Source organism: Vigna unguiculata, chromosome 8 (genome assembly GCF_004118075.2).
Source record: "Vigna unguiculata cultivar IT97K-499-35 chromosome 8, ASM411807v1, whole genome shotgun sequence".
Lineage (NCBI taxonomy): Eukaryota > Viridiplantae > Streptophyta > Magnoliopsida > Fabales > Fabaceae > Vigna > Vigna unguiculata.
In genome coordinates this window covers 27,779,883-27,802,133 of record NC_040286.1, presented here as the reverse complement: position 1 = coordinate 27,802,133, position 22,251 = coordinate 27,779,883, and the positions used below count along the sequence as shown (strand labels likewise).

Below are 22,251 nucleotides of genomic sequence, written 5' to 3'. Positions count from 1 at the left end.
ACTGAGCGCCTCCCTTCATTTCCTTTATAACACTATGGAAAGACAACAACTCAAGCTCCTCTGAGTTGGAGAACAACAACCTCTTCTCTCGACAATCTAAGAGAACATGATTGGCAGAGAGTCAACCCATCCCCAAGATCACATCCAAACCTTGTAGAGGTAGGTAGAGAGTCAATCCATCCCCTTTACCTCCACAAGACACCTAGCACACAAGGACGATGTCCTAACCAACCCAGATGCCGGAGTAGATACCACAAGATCAAACTGCAGCTCACACACTGACAAACCCAACTCGCACACAAGACTCTGACACAAAGGAATGTTTCGCTCCATAATCAAATAACACACAAAGACGTTTACCAACAATCATACAACACCCAATAACAAGGTTACTTGAGCCTTTTGCCTCTACCCCGATCATCGCATACATGTTGCCCCCCGCTTGAGGCCTGCTGCCCCATCTTCCTTGTTGAGTCTGAATCGGGGGCCTTTCCATAGCCCCTCTAAAGGAGGGATAATTCCTTATGAAATGCCCCAGCTTCCCACAACCATGACACTTCTGCGTATTAGCCAACTGCAGACATGCACTCCTCAGATATGGTCCATTACACTAAAAACACCAAGACATTGACGACTGCTGAGATGTGAACCCCTTAGCCATATGAAGTTGCGGCCTAGCATAAGGTTTCTTCCTCTCCACAACTTTAGGTCTGGACCCAGATGATCCATTGACCTTCTGCTGCTGACTTTGCTAAGCCTCCACCTCAACCTTCATCCGCTCCATAACTCAAGCTCTCACCACCAAAGTTGCAAAGTCCTTAATGGAGAGTGATGCCACCATCAAACGAATGTCTCCTCTGAGACCATTCTCGAACTTCCTGCATCGTCATTCCTCATCTAGTGGCATGGTGTAAAAACGTCCTAAATGCTTGAACCTCTCAGTATACTCGGTTACAGACTTATCTCCCTAGGTCAACTGGAGAAAATCTACCACCTTAGCATACCTCACACTATCTGGGAAGTATTCAAACAAGAACTTCCTCTTGAAGGCTTCCCAAGTGAGCTGCACTCGCTTCTCTTCCATGACCAACCTCATGATGGCCCACCAATGCTCGACCTCTCCAGTCAACATATACATTGTGTAAGCCAGCTTGTTCTCATAAGGACATCTCACGGCATCGAAGATGTGCTCCATGTCTTTCATCTACTGGTCTTCAAGGTCGGGACTAGTTTTGCCATCAAACTTGGCAGGCTGACGCTTCAAGAAATCCTCTAGGCTCCACTCAGGGGTGGGGGTGGAGCTTGGGGACCGTAGACAGGTGCACCAGCCATGTTCACCTCCAACTATCGGAGGGCTTCCATGTGTTGCCTTTGAACAGCCTTAGAAGCCAACCTCCCAGCCTCCATTTGTTGCATCACCATATGCTACTGCTTAAGAGACACCTCATGACGCTGCATCATGGTGTTGCTTTGTTGAGTTAGGGTGCTGCCATAGCCTCAACCGCCCTTGCGATATCTGGCGCATCACTCTGAAGGGGTGGAGGAGTTACACGAGGAGGTGCCATGTCAATGGACACATGGGAGAAACCATCAGTCAAACTCGATTAAACTAGAAACTTAACTAACACAACACTAGAAAGACACATCGAAAGCTAAGCAAGCACAAGCCCACAGACCCTAAAGAACTAATACCATAAAAATGTGACATCCCAATTTTCTTAGAATAAATTTCTAATAAATGAAGTATCACATAGTTATAAATAAATAGAGCATAAGACAAGGAATATAAAGGATCAACTAATATAGTCATTCATAAATATACCAGGAAAGAAAGTTAAGGCACACCACGATGCCATGAATAGAACATAAAAGTACAATTGTTTTACAAAAGAATACTCATAGAGCAAGAAATTACAAGGCAACAGTACTCCAAAAGATGCTCCATAGAACAAGATCCAAACCATGCATGCTACACTGCAATGTTCCCATAATCTTGATGACCACTAGGGGTTTCCACATCTGCTCACACCAATAAATTTAGTGATCAATGCAAAAAGGAAAACCAAACAGAGAAACAAACACCACACAGAAAAGGTAAGCTAGAGTAAAATATTTTTGTTCATGTTATTAAGCAAGTAAATATTAAATCAGGTTATGAACATACAAAGAAATAGGCACTCAAACCATTCGATAGCAAACAAATGCAAGACTTTTTGACCCAATTATCCGAATTATATTCTTGATATAGAATTCTAAAGGAAGTATGCACCTTAGTTGGTTTCTAAACTCTGCAGAGTTTAGACACAAGGGGTTATCACCCAACCACACCACAGAGTTAATCCCATGATTATCTAAGGCCATTATTTTGACCCAGACTAGGACCTCCTGCCACTCTCACCATATAAATCATTCTACTTTATGTGAATGTGAACGATTATTAGAGTTCAAGATACCTTCCTTTATCTAGACATCTCATATATCAAGGTATACACTAACCACACCATCACCAAGAGTTTCCCATGAAACTCTTTTACCAACAACATTTCTCATGCCATCTCAAGCATTAAAATCGCATGTCAATGTCCAACCAACCAACCCATTCGTATTTCATTTCATACCAAGAATGTCAATATCACTTGAAACATACATAATCACATATTCATGCTTTTAAGAGTAATTAAATCAATCCACAAGTGAAGTCATAGAGTATGAAACCAATCTGCCTCATTCTCGCTCAAGCTAAGAGGTCTTGCCCAAGCGACAAGGTCCCCTCGCTTAAGCTAGACACTTCTCGCCTGGGAGAGAACCCGTACAGAAAACACAGGACATCATCACGAGTTCTCGCTTAAGCTAGACCATCTCGCTTGAGCAAAATGCATTGCTTAAGCCACAACTTGCGTAGGGACCAAGGGAAGTTCTCTGATATTCTCGCTTAGGCTAGAGGGTTCTCGCCTGGGCGAGAATAGCAGGATCTCTCCTGCTACTGCATGTAGCAATAAGAAATCCACCCAGAAACTCATACAACATATTTTTAGACCAATACAGACATCATCCAAGCATCACAAACACGAAACCAAACTGAAACAAGTAGAATATATATATAAAAAAAAAACATGCAAACCCTAGCTTCGCTTACTTGGACAGATGCTAGCCAATCAACACCGACACCCAAAGAAGAGCACCACAACTCCAAAGATGAACTAAGCAGTTGTAAAGTACGAATGTAAGGGTGAGAATGAGTCTCTAAGGGCAAACCCAAGACTGAACCAAGACAACTGAGCGAGATAAGGAAGAAAGGAAAGGTTAAGCATAACTTACTTGGAGGAAAATGAGCTCAACTTGCTCGAAGGGGGAAGGAGCTTAGGCCATAACAGAGCTCTCTATTTCAGCACTCTGAGGGGGGAGGGGAACAATTTCTAGAAAATGAGGCAGAATGAGAGTGAGAAGCTGAAAAGGGGGGTTCTGGAGAACTTGGTGGGCTACCCTTTGGCCTATCTAAGAAGGCCAAGCCCAAAACATTTTTAAGACGGAAAAGGGGGCTTACAATCTCCTAAATAACAAAATATTTTGACCTCGAAAATTAAGGCTTACTTTAAAACAGATGTGGATATGACTTCCTCATATGCTCCTCTAGCTCCCATGTAGAGTCACTTGTCCTTCGGTCTCATATGACTTTGACAAGATTGATGGTTTTTCCCTTGAGCTCCTTTACTTGGCGATCTTCTAAACCAACTGGTTGTACATCCACTGTTAGATCCTTCCTAACTTGTACATCCTCATCCTCCAATATGTGAGATAGGTCAGACACATACTTCCTCAACTAGGAGATGTGGAAAACCAGATGGAGGTTAGTCAACTGAGGAGGTAAAATAACCTCATAAGCTATAGGCCCGATCCTCCTCAGGATCTAATACAAACCAAGAAACTTAGGAGAAAACTTCCTTGAGCGGATAGCCCTTCCCACACCAGTGGTTCGGGTCACCCTCAAGAACACATGATCCCTAACCTCGAACTCCAAGGGCCTCCTCCTTTGATCCACATAAGCTTTCTGCCTACTCTGAGATGCCTGCAATCTATTTTTCACCAACTACACCTTTTCTGTGATCTGTTTCAACAACTCTGGCCCAACCAACACTAATTCACCATTTTGGTACTAATACAAGAGAGTCCTACATCTCCTCCCAAACAAGAGGGGGTTCTAGAGAACTTGGTAGACTATGTTTTTAAGACAAAAAAGAGAACTTACAAAATATATATATATATATATATATATATATATATATATATATATATATATATATATATATATATCATGCTTATTCTTCATTAAATGAAGTGTTCCCGACTTAAAAGAAAATTAAATTAAAAACAAATTAAAACTTTGCATAAATAGATGGGCTAAAAACAAGGTAAATATGAAAAAGAAAGGATAGGTGAAAATTAATTTTAAAATGCTAGAAAACTAGAATGTAATTAAATTGACAATAAAATTGATAGAAGCATTGAAAAGAAACACAATGAAAGGATATAAAGCAAAAAGAAAAACACAATATAATTTTTATATATTTAAATCACTGACTGATCCTACATCTATTATTTCAACCTTGAAAATTTTGATTTTGTTGTCAAAAATATGTTTGTACAATGCATATAAAACTTTACGTTTTTACTCCATATAAAAAATATTTCATATTTTCTCTAGGTAAAGTCTTAACATTGAAAAATAAGTCAAGTAGTGTTTAGGAGATATTGTGATGAAGTAAAATAGAATAAATAATAAAAATAAACAATAAGAATTAAATGAATAAAAATACTAATTAATTAGATAAAATATTAATTATTAATATATATATATATTAACATTTATTACATAAAAGAAGTTTTTAAGAAATAAAAAGAAAAAAAAAAGGAAGATAAGAAGAAGATAAGAAGAAGAGAAAAAAAAAGAAAAAAAAAAGGATGATGAGAAGAAGAGAAAAAGAAAAATTAAATTAAAAATAAATTAGAACTTTGGAAATAAATAAATGGGTAAAAAAGAAGGTAAAAGTAGGAAAAAAAAGAAAAGGGTTGGTCAAAATTGCTTTTAAAATGCTACAAAACTAGAATGCAATTAAATTAAAAGTCAAGATTGATAGAAACATTGAAAAGAAAAAAAAAATGAAATGATAGAAAGCAAAATCAATAATACAACACAAGAGAATTTATACTAGTTTGAATTATGCTCTTGAAGTATGTCAACTAAGTTTTTAACTTAAGAAGATGTAAGAAAAGAATTGATGATTTTGTTAAACTAAAAGTATGAGTTGATTTTAAAAATTTTTTCTAAAAACATTCCCCTCTTAGATTTTTTTTTTTTTAAATGGTAGAAAACTATGATGAAATTAAATTAAGAGTCAGGATTTATACATGCATTGAAACGAAAAACAGTGAAAAATGAAAAGATATAAAGTAAAAGCAACGAGAGAAAATAATTTATATCCGTTTAAATCACCACTATATTTCTATATCTAAACTTTCTAAACCTTAGAAAAATTGGTTTAGTTATCAAAAATAAGTTTGTCCAATGCAACCTATGTAACATCCATATTTTTTAAATAAGTATATTTTTATTTTATCCTTAGTTTAAAAATATGAGTTAAAAATTCTTGCGTTTGTACTCCTGTGATTAAATTATATAAAAAATGTTTCATATTTTATCTAGATAAAATTTCGACGTTCAATGAAAAACAAATCAAGTAGTTTTTATAAATTATTTTGATTAAGTAAAATAAATAAATAATAAGAATAAAATGAAAAATATTAATTAATTAAAAAAATATAAATTATATATATATATATATATATATATATATTACATTAATGAAGTTTCTAAAAAAAAAGAAGAAAGAAAACAAAAAGAAAAAAATGGATAAGAAGAAGAGATAAGGCTTATTCCTTGATTAAACGAAGTAATCATGACTTAAAAGAAAATTAAATTAAAAACAAATTAAAATTTGCATAAATAAATGAATTAAAACAAGGTAAAGGTAAGGAAAGAAAGGATAGGTGAAAATTATTTTTAAAATACTAAAACACTAGAATGTAATTAAATTGACAATCAATATTAATATAAGTATCGAAAAGAAAATCAATAAAAGGATATAAAGCAAAAGCAATAACACAAGAAAAAAAATTCATAGTTGTTTAAATCACCATTCATCCTACATCTAGTCTTTCAATCTTGAAATATTTAGTTTTTTAGTGAAAAATATATTTGTAAAAGGCATATAAAATTTTGCGTTTTTACTCCTATGATTAAATTCATATAAAAAATGTTTCATATTTTATCTAGATAAAATCTTAACATTGAAAAATAAGTTAAGTAGTTTTTATAAAATATTATAAAATGAAAAAAATAAAAAATACTAAATAAATAAATAAAATGTTAATTATTAGAATATTTGTATATATTAAAAATTATTATATAACGGAAGTTTAAAAAAAGGATAAGAAGAATAGAAAATGTTTATCCTTCATTAAATGAAGTAATCATGACATAAAAGAAAAATTAAATTGAAAACAAATTAAAACTTTGCTTATCAATAAATGGGTGAAAAAGAAAGAAAGGGCAGGTGAAAATTAATTTTAAAATGCTACAAAATTAAAAATTTATTAAATTTAAAGTCACGATTGATACAAGCTTTGAAAAGGAAAAAAAAAATGAAAGGATAGGAAGCAAAAGCAATGACACAAAACAAGAAAATTTATACTTGAATTATTAATATATATATATATATATATATATATTAAAAAAATGTAGGAAAGAAAAAGTAGTTAAAGAGAGAGAAAATTCGGAATAGCATATTAGAAAAAATTTTGACCTTTTAAAATAATTTCTAGTATGTCACTTACATCAACAAATTGGGTAATGAGGTTAGACTTTTTTTTGGTATAAATCTTAGAAAACTTATATGTATTTTCATAAAACTTTTGTTTATTTTTAATTATATATTAATTATTTTCATTTAACTTATTTCGATTCTTATTTTATTTATTTATATTTATATTATTTAATTTTATTTTTAATTTTGCTGGTCATATTTATTTGTTTTATTTAATTGATTTTTAACTATAGATACATTAATCTTATTTATTTAATTATTTAATTTATCTCTAATTTTTACGTACTGATTATTTATTTTATTTTTATTTACTTTCTAATTATATGTATTTATTTTATTTTATTTATTTATTGATTTAGTTTATTTATTTCATTTAATTTATTTTTAGTTGCACTCTTATTCTATTCATTTCATTTTATTTATCTTTTATTATGCGATGAACTTTATATTAATTTATATTTTTGTTATTATATTTGTTCAGGACATTTTAATTCATATCTAATTATTATTTAAAATTCCTTTTTTATTCATATTTTATTTTGTATTACTTTATTCCTTTATAATTCGAATATATATATATATATATATATATAAATAAATAAAGTAAAAATAAATATTTTTTATGAACTTGAATAAAAGAAATTTATTTATATATTCTATTGTTATTTTATAATCTTTGTATTGTATTTATCTAGATGGTGTGTATAAATTATTAGCCAAGGATAAATGACACATATTGATAATCATCACATTTTGTGATCCTTTAAAATGTTCAAGAATATATTAGTTGACTAAGAGTCTTAGGTTTGATTTCATGAGTTAAGATCAAACTAATATAAGAGTATCTTTGTTTGGAAAGTCACAATTTTGATGGAGAAAACTTGGGTTGAGACTTTATATCCATAGGGACTGAGCCCCAAAATCCACAACATCACACAATATCAAGTTTTAAAAGAGTTATTTAGTTGTGTGACCTATTGACAAGTGCACCAAGTCGTTTGTAGTATAGTTGAATGAGAGTTATTGTATCCTTATAGATTTAGTAAGCATATTGGTAATTTGTTTTTGGAGTTTTGTATTTGGAAAATATTGATAGTAGTATATTAAACAAATAATTAGTTATTTAGATATTTCATCATTGCCCTACTCTTGTAAGTCGTTGCAAGTTTTATCAAGATGATACTAAGGAAAGACAAACTCGGTGGAGGCAAGGAGGATCATTGAGGCACAAAAGAAATGAGTTCAACAATAAGAAACCCTACAACCATCCATATCACGCATCTTGAAATTATTCAGGGAAAAAACACGAGTTGGGTCGGTTATGAGGTTAAGAAGATCCAACCTAGGGAAAATGTCGAGATGGGTCAACCTAGGCAAATGATCGAGACAAGTCGTAGGACGAAATGGGCAGACCTGAGCCAAAGGTCTAGATGGCTTGGTCTAGGCTGAAGGTCAAGATAGATCAGTCCGTGCTAAAGATTGAGATAAGCCAGATTAGGCAAAAGTCGTGCCAAGTCAACCTAGGGTAAATATCGAGATCGACTAAAGGTAAAAGCGGGTCGAATGACAAGACAAGTCAGTTTGGTCCAAAAGTTGAGACGACTCGCCCAGGCTAAAGGTCGACACAGATTGGCCTAATAAAAAAGGTCAAGATGGGTCAACCTGATCAAAAGGTCGAGGCGAGCCGATTAGGCAACAAGTTGAGACAGGTTGACTTGTGCAAAAGGTCGAGATGGGTTAGCTTGAGCAAAGGGTTGAGATGAGCCAACCTAGGTCGAAGGTTGGACTATCTAGGGCTGAAGGCCAAGATGGGTCAACCTAAGCTAAAGATCGAGATGAGTTGACCCAAGATGGAGGTTGACGCGGGTTGACCTAGGTCAAAGACTGAGATGGGTCAATTAGGACAAAAGGTCAACATGAATCGACTTAGTCAAAAGGTCGAGATAAATTAAGTCGCGTAAAAGGTCAAGATGGGTTGGCATGGGCCAAAGATTTAGACGGGTCGGTTTAAGCGAAAGGTCAAGATTGGTCAGCTCGTGTGAAGGTCGAGATGGGCCAGATCGAGCGAAGGTAGTGATGCATCGGCCTGGGGTCAAAGGTCGAGAGGGGTCGATCTAGGCAAAAGGTCGAGATAGGTCATCCTGAGCTGAAGGTCAAGATTAGTTGCTTAAGTTAAAGGTCAAATCGACTCAACCTATGCCCATATTTGAGTCGAGTAAGCCTTGACTGATAGTTGAGCGAGTCAACTTAGGTCAAAGTTCAAGACGAGTTGGCCCTAACTGAAGGTTGAGACATGTCGACTCGAGACAAAGATCAAGACGAGTTGGCTCGAGTCAAAGGTTGAGATGGGACAACTTAAGATAAAGTTTGAGATAAGTCGACACAATTCATAGGTCAAGTTGAGATGTGTAATCAAAAGTAAATGTTTAACTTTCAACCCATTAGTTATATCATGTGGTTAATTGACATTAACATCATAGACACTTGACACAACTTTTAAAAGACGTGTGCATTGAATTAGACTCAAATATTTACACCTCTCACACCATCTTTACTTAGTTATCACTCCAACAAAACTACATAATAAGAACACATCCATTTACCTAACATGATGAATCTTTAAACTCTAGACACGATTCTTTTTCACACTTCAAACTAAGTTACAATAATCTCTTTCAACTCTCTTACCTAATTTTATTTACGTGAGTTAAATATTAATAAAAATAGGATATCTTATACAAAATTTCAAATTCAATACCTAAACATATCAACCTTTTATCTTTGTTAAAATTATAATAGAAAGATAAAATTAAATGTACCCTTCTATACAAATTATTAATAAAAGTTCGATCCTAGATAAATATAATACTATATTACTTAGCTAGTTACCTAAACCAACACAATTAAATAATTTAAATTAGTATCCGCTAAACAAGTTCTAAATTAATGTCAATCTTTACTCATTTCCATTCCTCTCATTTATGTTTTTGTTATAGTGACAATTTTTACTATCATCACAAAAAAAACATCAGTCTTCCTTTTCAAAAGATCAATAATAGATTCTATAATATTATGCGATTAGAGTTTTTGTAACATGTGTAGCTTATGAGTGCGGATGACAAAAATATCCGTGTTTACGGATATTTTTAGATAAATTTTGCAGTAAATAGTTAGTGTTTGTGGATATTTATTAATCGTGAGTAAAGAATATTTTAATACCGATTTATAAACGGGTCGGGTGTAGATATCATATTATCTATACCCGAGTATATATGATATATATGTTAGTTGTAAAAAAACAAAAACAAAAATTTAATTTATATTTTATTAAGTTAAATTTAATTAAAATTAAAATTTAATTTATATTTTATTAGATTAAATTTAATTAAAATTAAAATTTGATTTATATTTAATTTAATTTATATTTTATATAATTTTATTTAGAAAAATTATAAAATATATATCGTTTTAAATATTTATGGATATCCATAGTTATCCGTAAGTTTTAAAAATTTGCGAATAATTTTTAAACAAATATTCAATGAGTAAATAAAGAGGTAACAAATATTTTTTTTTTGTGTGGGTCAAATTAATAGTGTCCTATAAACCTGGCCCATTATCATCCCTGAACATATTTGTGTCTTACTAATTATTCTTCTTCTTCCCCATTTTAGTAGTACAATTCATCAACCCATATATGTTATCCATAGAGTAAATAGATAAACACATATTTCCATATACCAAATATTATTTTATTTGGATTAAACATCAAATAGAATATGAGGTCCATTGCATTGCATGTCTCGTCCACTTTCACCCATAAAAAAAACTCTTCCTCTCATTAAACATAAACAATTTTTTTTTTTTATCATAGAGTGTTGATAAACAATGCTTCATTTTCTCAATTTTTATACGTTTTGTAGGTACATGTTTGTAAATCAAAATCTACCTTTTCCCCTTAAATGCAAACTGTAGAATCACTTTTTTGCAACTAGGTCCAAATTAAATTAGTTTCGAGGTAGAACGAACATGATGTTGACGTCACCCCCATAAAAATATCTGGCGCGTGACTTTACTTCAGTACGAATCAAATAGATGAATGAATCTTGCGTCTTTCACGACCATGACAATTTTCTTAAATTTTTTTAGAAAAAAATTGTTTTATTTATTGTGTTCCTAAGTCGAAACAAAACCTAGGAATAACGAAATTCCAGAGAGTAAGTTAACCATGCTCACAACTACGATGCATTGTAAATGTCTCAAGTTCTTCTGTCATGCAATTAACCAAAATGATTGAAGTGTGTGCTCTGTGGCCCCTACTTTTCTACAATTATCATCTTTTTAATATTTTCTATATTCTTTGTCTTTTCTTGATGAGATTTTCAGAAAAAAATATTTTCACAAATCGTTTTCTATACACCATATTTTTTTTCTTCAATTCTAAACGAATCGCAGCGCAACGATATTTTAAAAACATGACTATGTATACGAATACGAATACAAATACAAATACAAATCGTATATTTGTTTAGAAAAAACAGAAAGTATCTTGAAAGGCTTTGTTTTATTTTTTTGCCCTTCATAGAAATAAGACAAGTACTAAGAACAAAATGAGATAAATAAAGGTGAACGAGGGTCACTTTAGGATATTCTACCCCACAAAAATAAAGATTTGGTCCATGCCATACGACGTATATACATAACTATTTATGATGTACTTTACGTTCTTCTCCCGAAAGCCGAAAGCCAAAAGCCAAAGGCAAAATATCTTCTAATCAGTGAACCATTTTTTTCTAACCAATAATTATTATTACTTAATTAGCCTTGCCAACCCATTACCACCACTTTTTCTTTATCCCTTCCCTAACCTTATGTCACACACTACCCTATTAACCTAACGCTATTATTAACTAATAATATTTAAAACACATTTTAAACGAACCCGTTCCTATCCAATTCCCTTGTCGTTTCATTGCCACTTGAACTTCTCTTCATAATTACAAGACAAATATTATTCTCATTATATTTTAGTTGACTAAAATATCCCTAACTCTATCTTCTCTCAAATCATATTATGTGCGCACAAGGATTTCCAAATTAAACTGCTAATCATACTTTTAAGACCTGTATTAATATCAAAACTTCATTCCCTATGGTAGAATACTAAATTAACTTTTAATTTCTTTCATGCTTTTTATTGTTGTTTAATTTTAATTAAGATTAATTTCTGTCAAATTTTAATTTACTTTTTTTCTTTTCGATTGAATTGAATTTAAGTTAACTTAATAACTAAAAGTTAATCACTTGTAATTTTCCTTAATTAAATTTGAGTGTAGAGTTAAGAATTAATGATAAACGGCGAGGGTAGTTTCGTAAATAAGTGTGGCTAAGAGGTCAAATATGGTGATGACAAGTCCCACCTCGCAAGTTACAACGGAATCGCACTGAACTGAACCACACCGCACCACCTTTGCTTCTGCTTCACACCACAGACGAACCGCCACAGACACAGACCACACAACACAGTTTCTCTCTTTCTGTGTCATATCTGACGAAACGGTTTTCATCAGAGAGAGGGGGCACCGGGAAAAGTGCCGCCACCTGCGATGCCGAATCCCGAGGCTAACCGCAGCCAAAACTCCCGCTCCCGGGCCCGTCCGTCTACGTCAGCGGCGCCGCGGCAGCCGGTCAGGGCCCGGGCCTCGCTGCGCCAGCTGCTGCGCGTGGCGTCAGTGGCGAGCGGTATTCAGTTCGGTTGGGCCTTGCAGCTCTCCCTCCTCACTCCCTACGTCCAGCAGCTTGGCATCCCTCACCAATGGGCCAGCATCATCTGGCTCTGCGGCCCGGTCTCCGGCCTCTTCGTCCAGCCTCTCGTCGGCCACATGAGCGACCGCTGCACCAGCCGCTTCGGCCGCCGCCGCCCCTTCATCTTCGTCGGCGCTGTCGCCATCGTGATCGCCGTCGTCATCATCGCCTACGCCGCTGACATCGGCTGGATCCTTGGCGACACCGCCACCTACCGACCGGCTGCCATAACTGTCTTCATAATCGGCTTTTGGATCCTCGACGTCGCCAACAACGTCACGCAAGGTCCCTGTCGAGCCTTGCTCAGTGATCTCACCAGTATGCTTTGACTCCTCTCCTTCTATCTTAGATATTGAATTCAAAATTCACAATTCCTAATTCGAGTTAACACTGTCCTCGGCTAATTGATTTTTTCGTTAGTTGATTTTTCGAATGCAACTGAGGTGTTCAATTCGACGAAGATCGAGCTACCTAGTTGACTTCCCTGTCTCTTCATGGATCTTACTCTGTTTCGTAGATTGCGTGATTTCGCTTATGTTTATTACATTTGACTTGGCTCATTTACTGAACTTTGACTGTTATGATCAGCGTGCGTTGTTACCGTTGACCAGATTTGACCAAATCTTCTACTGTGAAATTTGTAATTAATGTTAAATTTGGCGTTTGGTTTGGAAAGTTGTTTAGATTTGAGCTATTGTATTGATTGCCAACTTTTTTTTTTTGTTATGGAGAAAGCAGAATGCAAAAATGTAAAGTGAAAAACGCGAAGATTCAATTATGTCTTTTGTTAAGGGTTATTTTGTTGGGATAGGGCTGGTAGTGGCTCCTAGTTCATAGTTTGGGTCAAAATGGCGACTAAGAAACTCTGGGGAAACAAAATTTAAGTCTTCACGGTCATTGTACACTTTCTCTGCATTCTAGTTGTGTTGGTGGGGTCAAGGGTGTTATCTTTTTCATTACATGCTTCTTCTGTTGCTAGATTTGTTTAGTACTTCTTGTCTTGCTTTAAACTCATGGGTTTGCTAGATTTTTACTTGTACTTTAGTTACATCCTTGCCTGTTGAATTGTAACTGTTTTTCTTTGATTGATGAAGAAACACATGTCTGTTGAAAACGAAACATAGTCTCTGAATAATCTTACGTGTACAAATCAAAATATGGAAAAACAACATCATGTATAGAAGAAAAAAAAGGTATACATAAGATTACATAGAGGTTAGTGCTTACTAACAAGTATTTGATAATTGAAACCATGGTTTGTTTATTAATGCGGCTACAGCTAGTATCTGTTTCTGATATCCGTTTTTTTATTCAATGTTGATTAACTCTTGAACTTGATGTGTTTTTAAGGATGTGACTATGGTTTATGTTTGGATTGAGCCTTTTTTTATATAGTTAAGGACATCTATTTGTCAGAATTTATTTTCTTAGGTCATGTCTTTCGTCTGAGTTGATATTTCTATAACTTTTGAATTAGCAACCTTTTCTCGCATATTCACAGCAGTGAAAAATTTGAAACTTCTACCTAAGGGAAGAACCAAGTTTTATGGTTTTTGCTGGCTGAATGTCAGGTTCTCTCCGGTGACTGTTAGCTGGTTTAGTGGGCACCCCCTTGGATTACAATCCTTGTGTTACTTCGTTTGACGATCTTGTGTTTAGAAAAAACTAGATAAACTGTGAATTTAGATTTTTCATAAAAGAAAGGTTTTGATTCTATGGGGAGGTGTAGCCTAGAAGTTAAAGTAAGTAATATTTTGGCTTGTTTTCTCTTCATCCCTCATCCTCATGACTAGTTACCCTTGGTTTGTCTAGAATTTGCTGTGAGCCTAATAATCCTAATGGTGAGCTCATGAGGTGAGGACCCTCCAAACTTTTATAAGCTTTAGTCTGTCCATGTCTGTTGCTTTGAGGATCCTCATGCATAGGATTTGTGACATCTGGAGATTGGACTGACCAGGTAGAGTTTTAGATAGTTGAGGGTAACACAAATTTTAGATTCACATAGGCTTTTTATTGCCTCTAGAACTTGAATTGTGGTGATCTAACATTAGATTTAAAATAGGCTCTAATGCAACATTGAATATTTGAGTTGAGCCTGAGTGAACCCCAAAAGTGAGTTTGTAAGGTGAGGATTGTCTAAGTTTTATAAGCTTAATCTATTGCATTGAACTCGAGCGTAGACTTTGTAAGACTATTTATTTATTTTTATTTTTTTTCGCATTTGGGAAAGCTGCAGACCTATTTAAATTTTTAAATAGTTAAGAGTGACTAATATTTGATTTGCGATGGGCTCTGCTATCATTTTGAATTTGGTATGAGCCTGGCTCAACTTCTCAAAATGCTTGCTCATGAGATAACGATAGCTCAAGCCTTTATATGTTCTACTTTGGCCATATCTGTAATTGATGTGGGATCTCTACCTTCTCATTATGGGATATCTTCTGGATGTTATAATTGCATAAAAGGCTGAGATAATGAAACTTCTATTTCAAAAAGCTTAATAAATGTCGTCACATTTAGAGGTGTCTAAGAAATTTGAATGAGAAGAAAAATGTTCTTCACTCCTGTTAACAAGTACATGTTATACAGAATGTAAACTGTTGTGACAGAACAGAGTAAGCTGCTACCAACTAATCCAACTAGCAGAATCTATACTCTAACTATTCATAACTGCTATTGTACTAACTGCTGTGTATAGCAACTTATTTGAAAATAAATTTCCTGTATTGACCGAAACTGTAGGTCCACTTCCTATACAATCTTCTGCCATATTATTGAATTCAGTTCTCAATTAAATTAAATGGATATAGTAATTATCTATTGATTTTATAACATATAAGTTAAATTGTCTGAATAAATTTCACGAGACATTATGCATCTTTATATACCTCAGTAACTATATCTGATACTTGGACGTATAAATGCTCATTTCAGAGAGAGAGAGAATCATGTTTGTTTTGTGCGAATTCTCTCCCTCCCCTCATGAACAAATAAAAAACCACGTTTTCATTGCGTCTGTCATCATTTATACGAAAATGATCAGCAAGACATTAATGTTCATCTTCTTTGGAATGTTAGGCAAGGATTCTCGAAGGACACGTGTTGCAAATGCTTACTACTCACTGTTTATGGCCATTGGTAATATTCTTGGCTATGCAACTGGATCATACAGTGGTTGGTACAAGATTTTCCCTTTTACACTTTCCCCTGCTTGCACAATTAGTTGTGCAAATCTCAAGTCTGCTTTCTTTCTTGACATTGCTTTCATTGCGGTCACAACATATATCAGCATCATGGCAGCTCATGAAGTGCCTCTAAATTCTAATGTGGTGGCCCACGCTGAAGCAGTGGCCGAGGAGTCAGGTAGTGCCGAAGAAGCTTTCATGTGGGAATTATTTGGGACATTCAAATATTTTTCGACCCCTGTGTGGATAATTTTGTCTGTTACTGCTCTCACATGGACTGGGTGGTTTCCATTTACTCTATTTGATACGGATTGGATGGGTCGAGAGATTTATGGTGGTGATCCAAATCAAGGCCTTATTTATGATACTGGAGTTAGAATGGGAGCACTTGGTTTGTTGCTTAATTCAGTTGTTCTTGCATTGACATCATTGCTCATGGAAAGGTTATGCAGGAAGAGGGGGGCTGGTTTTGTGTGGGGAATCTCAAATATCGTGATGACATTTTGCTTTCTTGCAATGCTTGTATTAACCTATGTGGCAAGTAGCATGGGCTATGCAGGCAAAGATCTACCTCCACCTGGCATTGTGATAGCCGCATTGATTATCTTTACCATTCTTGGATTTCCCCTGGCAGTAAGTTGCCCTATTCTACTGCACAAAGCATTTTGTTCCTTTCCTATCAACATTGAATATGTGGCTAATACATATGAATTATATTATTTGGCTTGTTTTTGCTGTGCAATGTCCTTTGTCTCACACTGTCCTATCTTGTACAATCTCTTATTTTTTTGGGGGGGAACCCTTGTCATACATTTTATTTTAGTATAACTTGTTCTTAGAAATTGAAATTTCTAAACGGTACTAAATATTGTTTGACTATTTATTTATTGCAGATCACTTACAGTGTTCCGTATGCCTTAATTTCCACACATATCGAGTCTTTGGGACTTGGGCAAGGTTGACTTCTTTTCATTACAGTGTTTATTATTTCTTTAGTACGTGTGTGTAGAACTATTTATATGGATTGCTGGTATTTGCAGGGTTATCAATGGGTGTCCTAAATCTGGCAATAGTGGTCCCACAGGTATTTCTTCTTTGAATAGATATATGATTGAAGTCAAACTGCCTTTATTTTGAAGTATGTACTTGTTTGAGATATCACATTGTCTAGAGGTAAGATAAAAATATAATATATAAATGGAGAATAATCTCATCATATAAGTCAGTCTTGTTAGAATAAGTTAAGTCCAATTCCAAATTCTAATAATACAAACCTAGTATAAAATATATTCTTAGTAGATTTTCATTTGAACCAGGTGTACTTATTTAATTCAATATGTAATCTTGAATACTGAATTGAATGTAAATAGTGGTCCTGATTCACACAAGCTTCTCAAGTTCTGTACAAAAACACATTTGCCTACCACTTCTGTGGGGGAGAATATCCTAAAGTGAGAATTTGATTTTGAATATAATTGCAGTAATTTTTGTTGTCAGCCAGCACATGGAATCTCTTGGAATATATTTGTAGTATTGTTGCGACAGCTATATAGCTTCCAATAAGAGTTTCTTTGTAAGAGCCTTGGAAAGTCCCGTTAGTAAAAGGAAATTAAGGTGTCAGATTGTTATTTCCTGTGTTGGAGGAGGAAGCTCCATGTTAAGGGGATATTTTCTTCTTTGTGCTTAAACCTTGCCCAAAAACTAGATTTTTATCCTTTTTTAGATTTTTGTGTGTTCATTTTCTGAGCCCAACAATTAGCCTATGTTCAATTGTGTAGTTTTTACTGTTCCTGCAGATTAGAAAGGTCGGATTTAAAAAGTTTTTGTGTTCCCATTCAATTTTTAATTTTTAAAATAAAAAAATACTCGTGTCTGCTTTGTAGGTATTAGAAATTCGTATTTCTTAATATCCCAACACGAGTATTTATTTTAAAAATGTATTTAATTTTTTATAAATTTTTTAAATTCGTATTATTTAATTTTAATTTTTTTATCACATTAAATTACAAAATCATTCTATTTTTTCCATCAAGGGTATTTTGGTAAACTTCAAATTTTATTTATTTTCACAATTGTTTTAATCTATTACATCAATCAAATACTCACTAACTTTTACAAAATTCATCTCTAAATTCACTCACATTATTCTCTAAATCTATTAAAAAAACACATTTCTATCTCCTTAAATTCACACAAATCCATCTTCAGAGTCTCTTCCAAATTCATCTTCACAAAGAAACACAGCCTTAGTTTTTATCCAGCTTCAAGGTATTAGACAGTCACGAGTCAAATTATCTGCAGTTTCATTCACTCTATAAAACAACGGGTCTTAAGTCCCTAGAACAGCTATTGTTGGAATAAGAGTAAATTTAACCAGCATGACATTTTTTTGTTCTACTACATTGTTATAATGAACATAAAGTGCATTTCTGTTTCCTCCTGAATATAATATTTCAAGAAATTGGCAGATCTCAATATGGTATACATAAATTGGGAAGTCACTTGCATATCATAAGACATTTCCTGCTGCCTCTTTTTCCACAAACATAAGTGGTTTAGATAGGCAAGGATAGTAGGTAGGGAGCCCTTTGGGAAATAGAAAATGAATCCATTGAACTTGCACTAAGCAATTAGTCTTACATATCTTACTTACCGTCAGTGGAGTGAACCATTGGTCCTATGATCCATGAAGAAACTGTCGGATATTTTAACCAACGTGTTTGAATTTGAAAGAAACCACTTGCATTAAGACTGCACATATTAACTGTTGTGTTTGAAATCATAGAAATACGAAATTGATTTGATAGGATGTCCTTTACACTGAAGGTAACTAGATTTGGCTTCCAATTCACTAATTTGGAACTTGCACAAAAAAAAAAAAATAGAGGCCATTTCAGCCCCTAAAATTGTAGAAGACTGTTAACCTAGTCTCAGAAATTATTAAAATTCCAAAATAGTTCAGGCATTTGAAGACTATTCAAGTTAGTTCAATCACCCCCCTAAGTTAACAAACAATGTCAGAGATGCTGATATGGCTCCCCTATGTCCATCCATATGTGGCAAACCAGTCGCAAGGATTATTTTCTGTAACATTCACCTTCTGCCTCTTTCTTCTATTAAAAAAAATCATTTGAAATCACCCAAGAATATGAAGAACCAGAACTTTAAGAGGGAGTGCATCATTTACCCTTACACTGATTTCTTTTGTGTCACCGTGCATTTTAACACTGAAGCAAAGCGTTTGCTCACATGGGCAACTACTGAAAATACTTGTTATAGCAGGTTACTATTTACTTTTGGCGTTTTGTTCCTTAAATAGTAAAATTGTTGATTAGCGCGTGCTATCTCCTATTTAGAAAATAGTGTGGGCCTCTATTTTGGCAATAGATACACTTGTCCCATTTCAATACTCGTGTCCCCAAAGACCTTATGTATCTAGAATATGAAGAATCAGAGCTTTTAGAGGAGCAACACAGAAGAAACGATGATGACTAATGATCATATGCACAGTCAAGAGAGCTTTGTACCTAGCACAAGTTGGTTTTTGATACGGGTTGTAAACCATAGCAAAAAATCAAAATTGTTGTTTTCCCAACCATTGACCCATGAGTTTGCAAATGCACTCCAACTTCCTTTCATGCCTTTCTTTTGTTGTCTAAGCTGTACAAATGGTCCTACATTCATCTCCAATGTGTTGTTCCTTTTGAGGCTTTTATTTCTATAGTTCTTGGGACGGTTCTGAACTGGAGGAAGAAGCCGAAAGCCAAAATTGTTAGAATGGTCCCTGTGAATGGACTGCCACATGGGAGCTAGCATGGCAATTATAGTCCGTTTACTTGTGCTTTTATTTCCAATTTTGATTTCTGTTTTCAATTTTTAAACGGTTGTTCAGGAAACATACACAACAAAGAAAAGTTGTTTTCAACGTTTTCTACACAAGTCTTTGATAATATGAAAAAAATTGACATCAAGGTGTTACTTTTGTAATTAAAAAGTATAGAGAAATGAGAATAAGAAATAAAAACAGTAAAACTGATCCATAATGTGCCGCATTGGCATGTCTGACATTTAGTTTACTGGGGAAAACAGTTGTATTAACTTGAGTGATGATATTCATTTTTTGATACTGTATGAACCATGTTCATAGTAAAAAAGAAATTCCATTTTGGAACTATCATGAGATCTTAATCATTTTTTGGATTAAGTTGACTCTGCACCATAATTTCAAGGACTAAGTTGGCAGCAACCTACTGTTTTAGGGACTAAAATGCTGATGTCTTATGACTAGGTTGCTACTTGTGGGTCAATGTTGGCATAGGTAGGCCACTTAACACGCCACATTAGCACGTTTGTTGCCATTGTTGAGTGGGGGTAACAGATGGAATAAAGTTGACAATCTTCTATTTTAGAGTATTTAGACATTTTAATAATTTCAAAGACTAAATTGACACATTTCTACAGGACTAAAATTATGATTCCCTCAAGAAATAGAATTTGAATTAATTTGCAAATCATTCTCTTGTTTGTAGGAGCACCTCTAAGATAAATTGAATTTATTTTGTTTTAACAAATTTGTTTACTACCCTTATTTAGAATATAGGTAAAATAAAATCACAAATGTAATGTGGGCAATTTTTCATTTCTAATAAATTAAAGCTAAAGTCAAATTTAATCCAACCAAGCATACTAGTATGTAGTTCTTAGCAAATCATGTTTTGTGTTCTCTAATTGGAAACTTTATAAAAGAACAATAGTTATGAAGTGTTTTTGGTGCCAGATTACATAATAATCTTTTGATTTTAATAGATAATAGTGTCCCTGGGAAGTGGACCATGGGATCAGCTATTTGGTGGAGGAAACTCCCCAGCCTTTGCTGTGGGAGCTGTTTCAACCATTATCAGTGGACTCATGGCTATATTGGCTATTCCTCGATCTGGTGCTCAAAAGGCTCGAAGTCATGCGTGAGGTATCATGTTCATGTTAAAGCATTTATTTCTTTCGAAGGAGGATGGTGAAAATGAACAGGTAGCAAGAATTTGTATATAGTTATTTTTTATTGTATCTTTTTTCCTGAGCAAAGATTTTACTCCCAATTGTCTTCTAATAAAATAAATGTACTTTTGTTGTATTGTACTTTAATATTATTGGTCATTATTTGAAGCCAAATGACCTGTTTTCTGAGTGTTATTATTTTCTGAAGCAAAGAAAGCTTTGGGAACAAATTTTGTGTGTGATCCTGATGAGCCAGTTGTCTGTTTAAAACAGTGAGGTTGGTTGGCTATGTAAATCATGAGACATGACAAGCTGTAGAAAAGGGTGAATACTCTTGATGTCAAAGGAACGATGTAAAACACAAAATTTATATATCATTACCTTTCCCATCATCTTGGAATCTCATGTAAATATGATATCATATAAGCTGTCACCAAATTCTGGTTGACACATTGTGCAATCAGTGGAGACCTTCCTCATTGTAAATTAGTTATTCCCGTGCTAGATGTTCCTTTCGTGGCTAATTGCAAAGTAGTTACGGCATCTTCCATGGGTTCTAAAGTTCATCTCGGGCAACATTCTTTCCCACCAACACGAGTTGCTGCTGATTTGGAATTATTCGAGATGAAAAATTCTTTTATTTTTAGGCAATTCTGGTTGTGTATTAGTGCTTCTATATTGAAGTGTTGGAATCTTCTACATTTGTGTGACTTGTTTGTATTAGTGGGATGAACGTGTTTAGTGGCCAACACTGAGTATGTGAATTTTTCTGATGGAAAACCTTGATGGAGACATCCCTATAATGCTCTCCTTATTTTGGTATAAGTATTTTTCTTTCAAAAAGAATAAAATTCTTCAACAACTGGTCTCATTTATCGTGTTCGTTTAATGCTCTTATATTTGGTTTGTAGGTCTTGCTTGTGTGGTGCCTTAAAGACATGCTTTAAGGAGTACGTGTCCTTCTCTTAATTTATCATAATCACTAAAAGAATAAAGTACTTATTTTAATTAAATTTAATGTTTTTACTTTTCATTCACGATTTTTCTATCAATGGGTAATGGTTAATGAATTAAATTGAAATATTTTAATTAAATATTGAACGGAATATTTAATGTTATTATTAGATTATTTTTTATGAAAAAAATTATATTTGTTGATTTTCTTACTCTCTCCTTGAAGGCTGCCAAATTTTTTTCTAGATATTTTCTTTTCAATTCATAATGAATGCTTAGGGACAAATTCCTCCAATCGTTTTGCTGCTTTTGTATGATGGAATAGATTCGTGTTTGATATACTTCACCCTGATTTGCTTTCAATCATCTTTCGCATAATATCTTTTTCTCACACACACCACACATTTTGATTGGCCATCAAATCTCTTCAATGG

The 22,251-nt window shown here is 34.0% G+C and overlaps 1 protein-coding gene across 3 annotated transcripts; it reads left to right on the top strand.

Moving 5' to 3' along the window:
• Positions 1-12,295: 12,295 nt before the first annotated feature.
• LOC114194682 (sucrose transport protein SUC4-like) lies at positions 12,296-21,723 on the top strand. Of its 3 annotated transcripts, none has more exons than XR_003606413.1 (6): positions 12,488-13,004; positions 15,765-16,504; positions 16,765-16,828; positions 16,912-16,955; positions 20,678-20,896; positions 21,137-21,612. XR_003606413.1 is itself a non-coding variant. In XM_028085045.1 (6 exons), the coding sequence occupies exons 1-5, from the start codon at positions 12,488-12,490 to the stop codon at positions 20,834-20,836; spliced, it is 1,524 nt and encodes a 507-aa protein (XP_027940846.1). In that variant the 3' UTR covers position 20,837; positions 21,137-21,723. The 3 variants fall into 3 exon arrangements, 2 of the variants coding, with proteins under 2 accessions (XP_027940845.1, XP_027940846.1); XM_028085045.1 differs by having other exon boundaries at positions 20,678-20,837; positions 21,137-21,723; XM_028085044.1 differs by having other exon boundaries at positions 12,296-13,004; positions 20,678-21,612.
• The last annotated feature ends 528 nt before the right edge of the window (positions 21,724-22,251 follow it).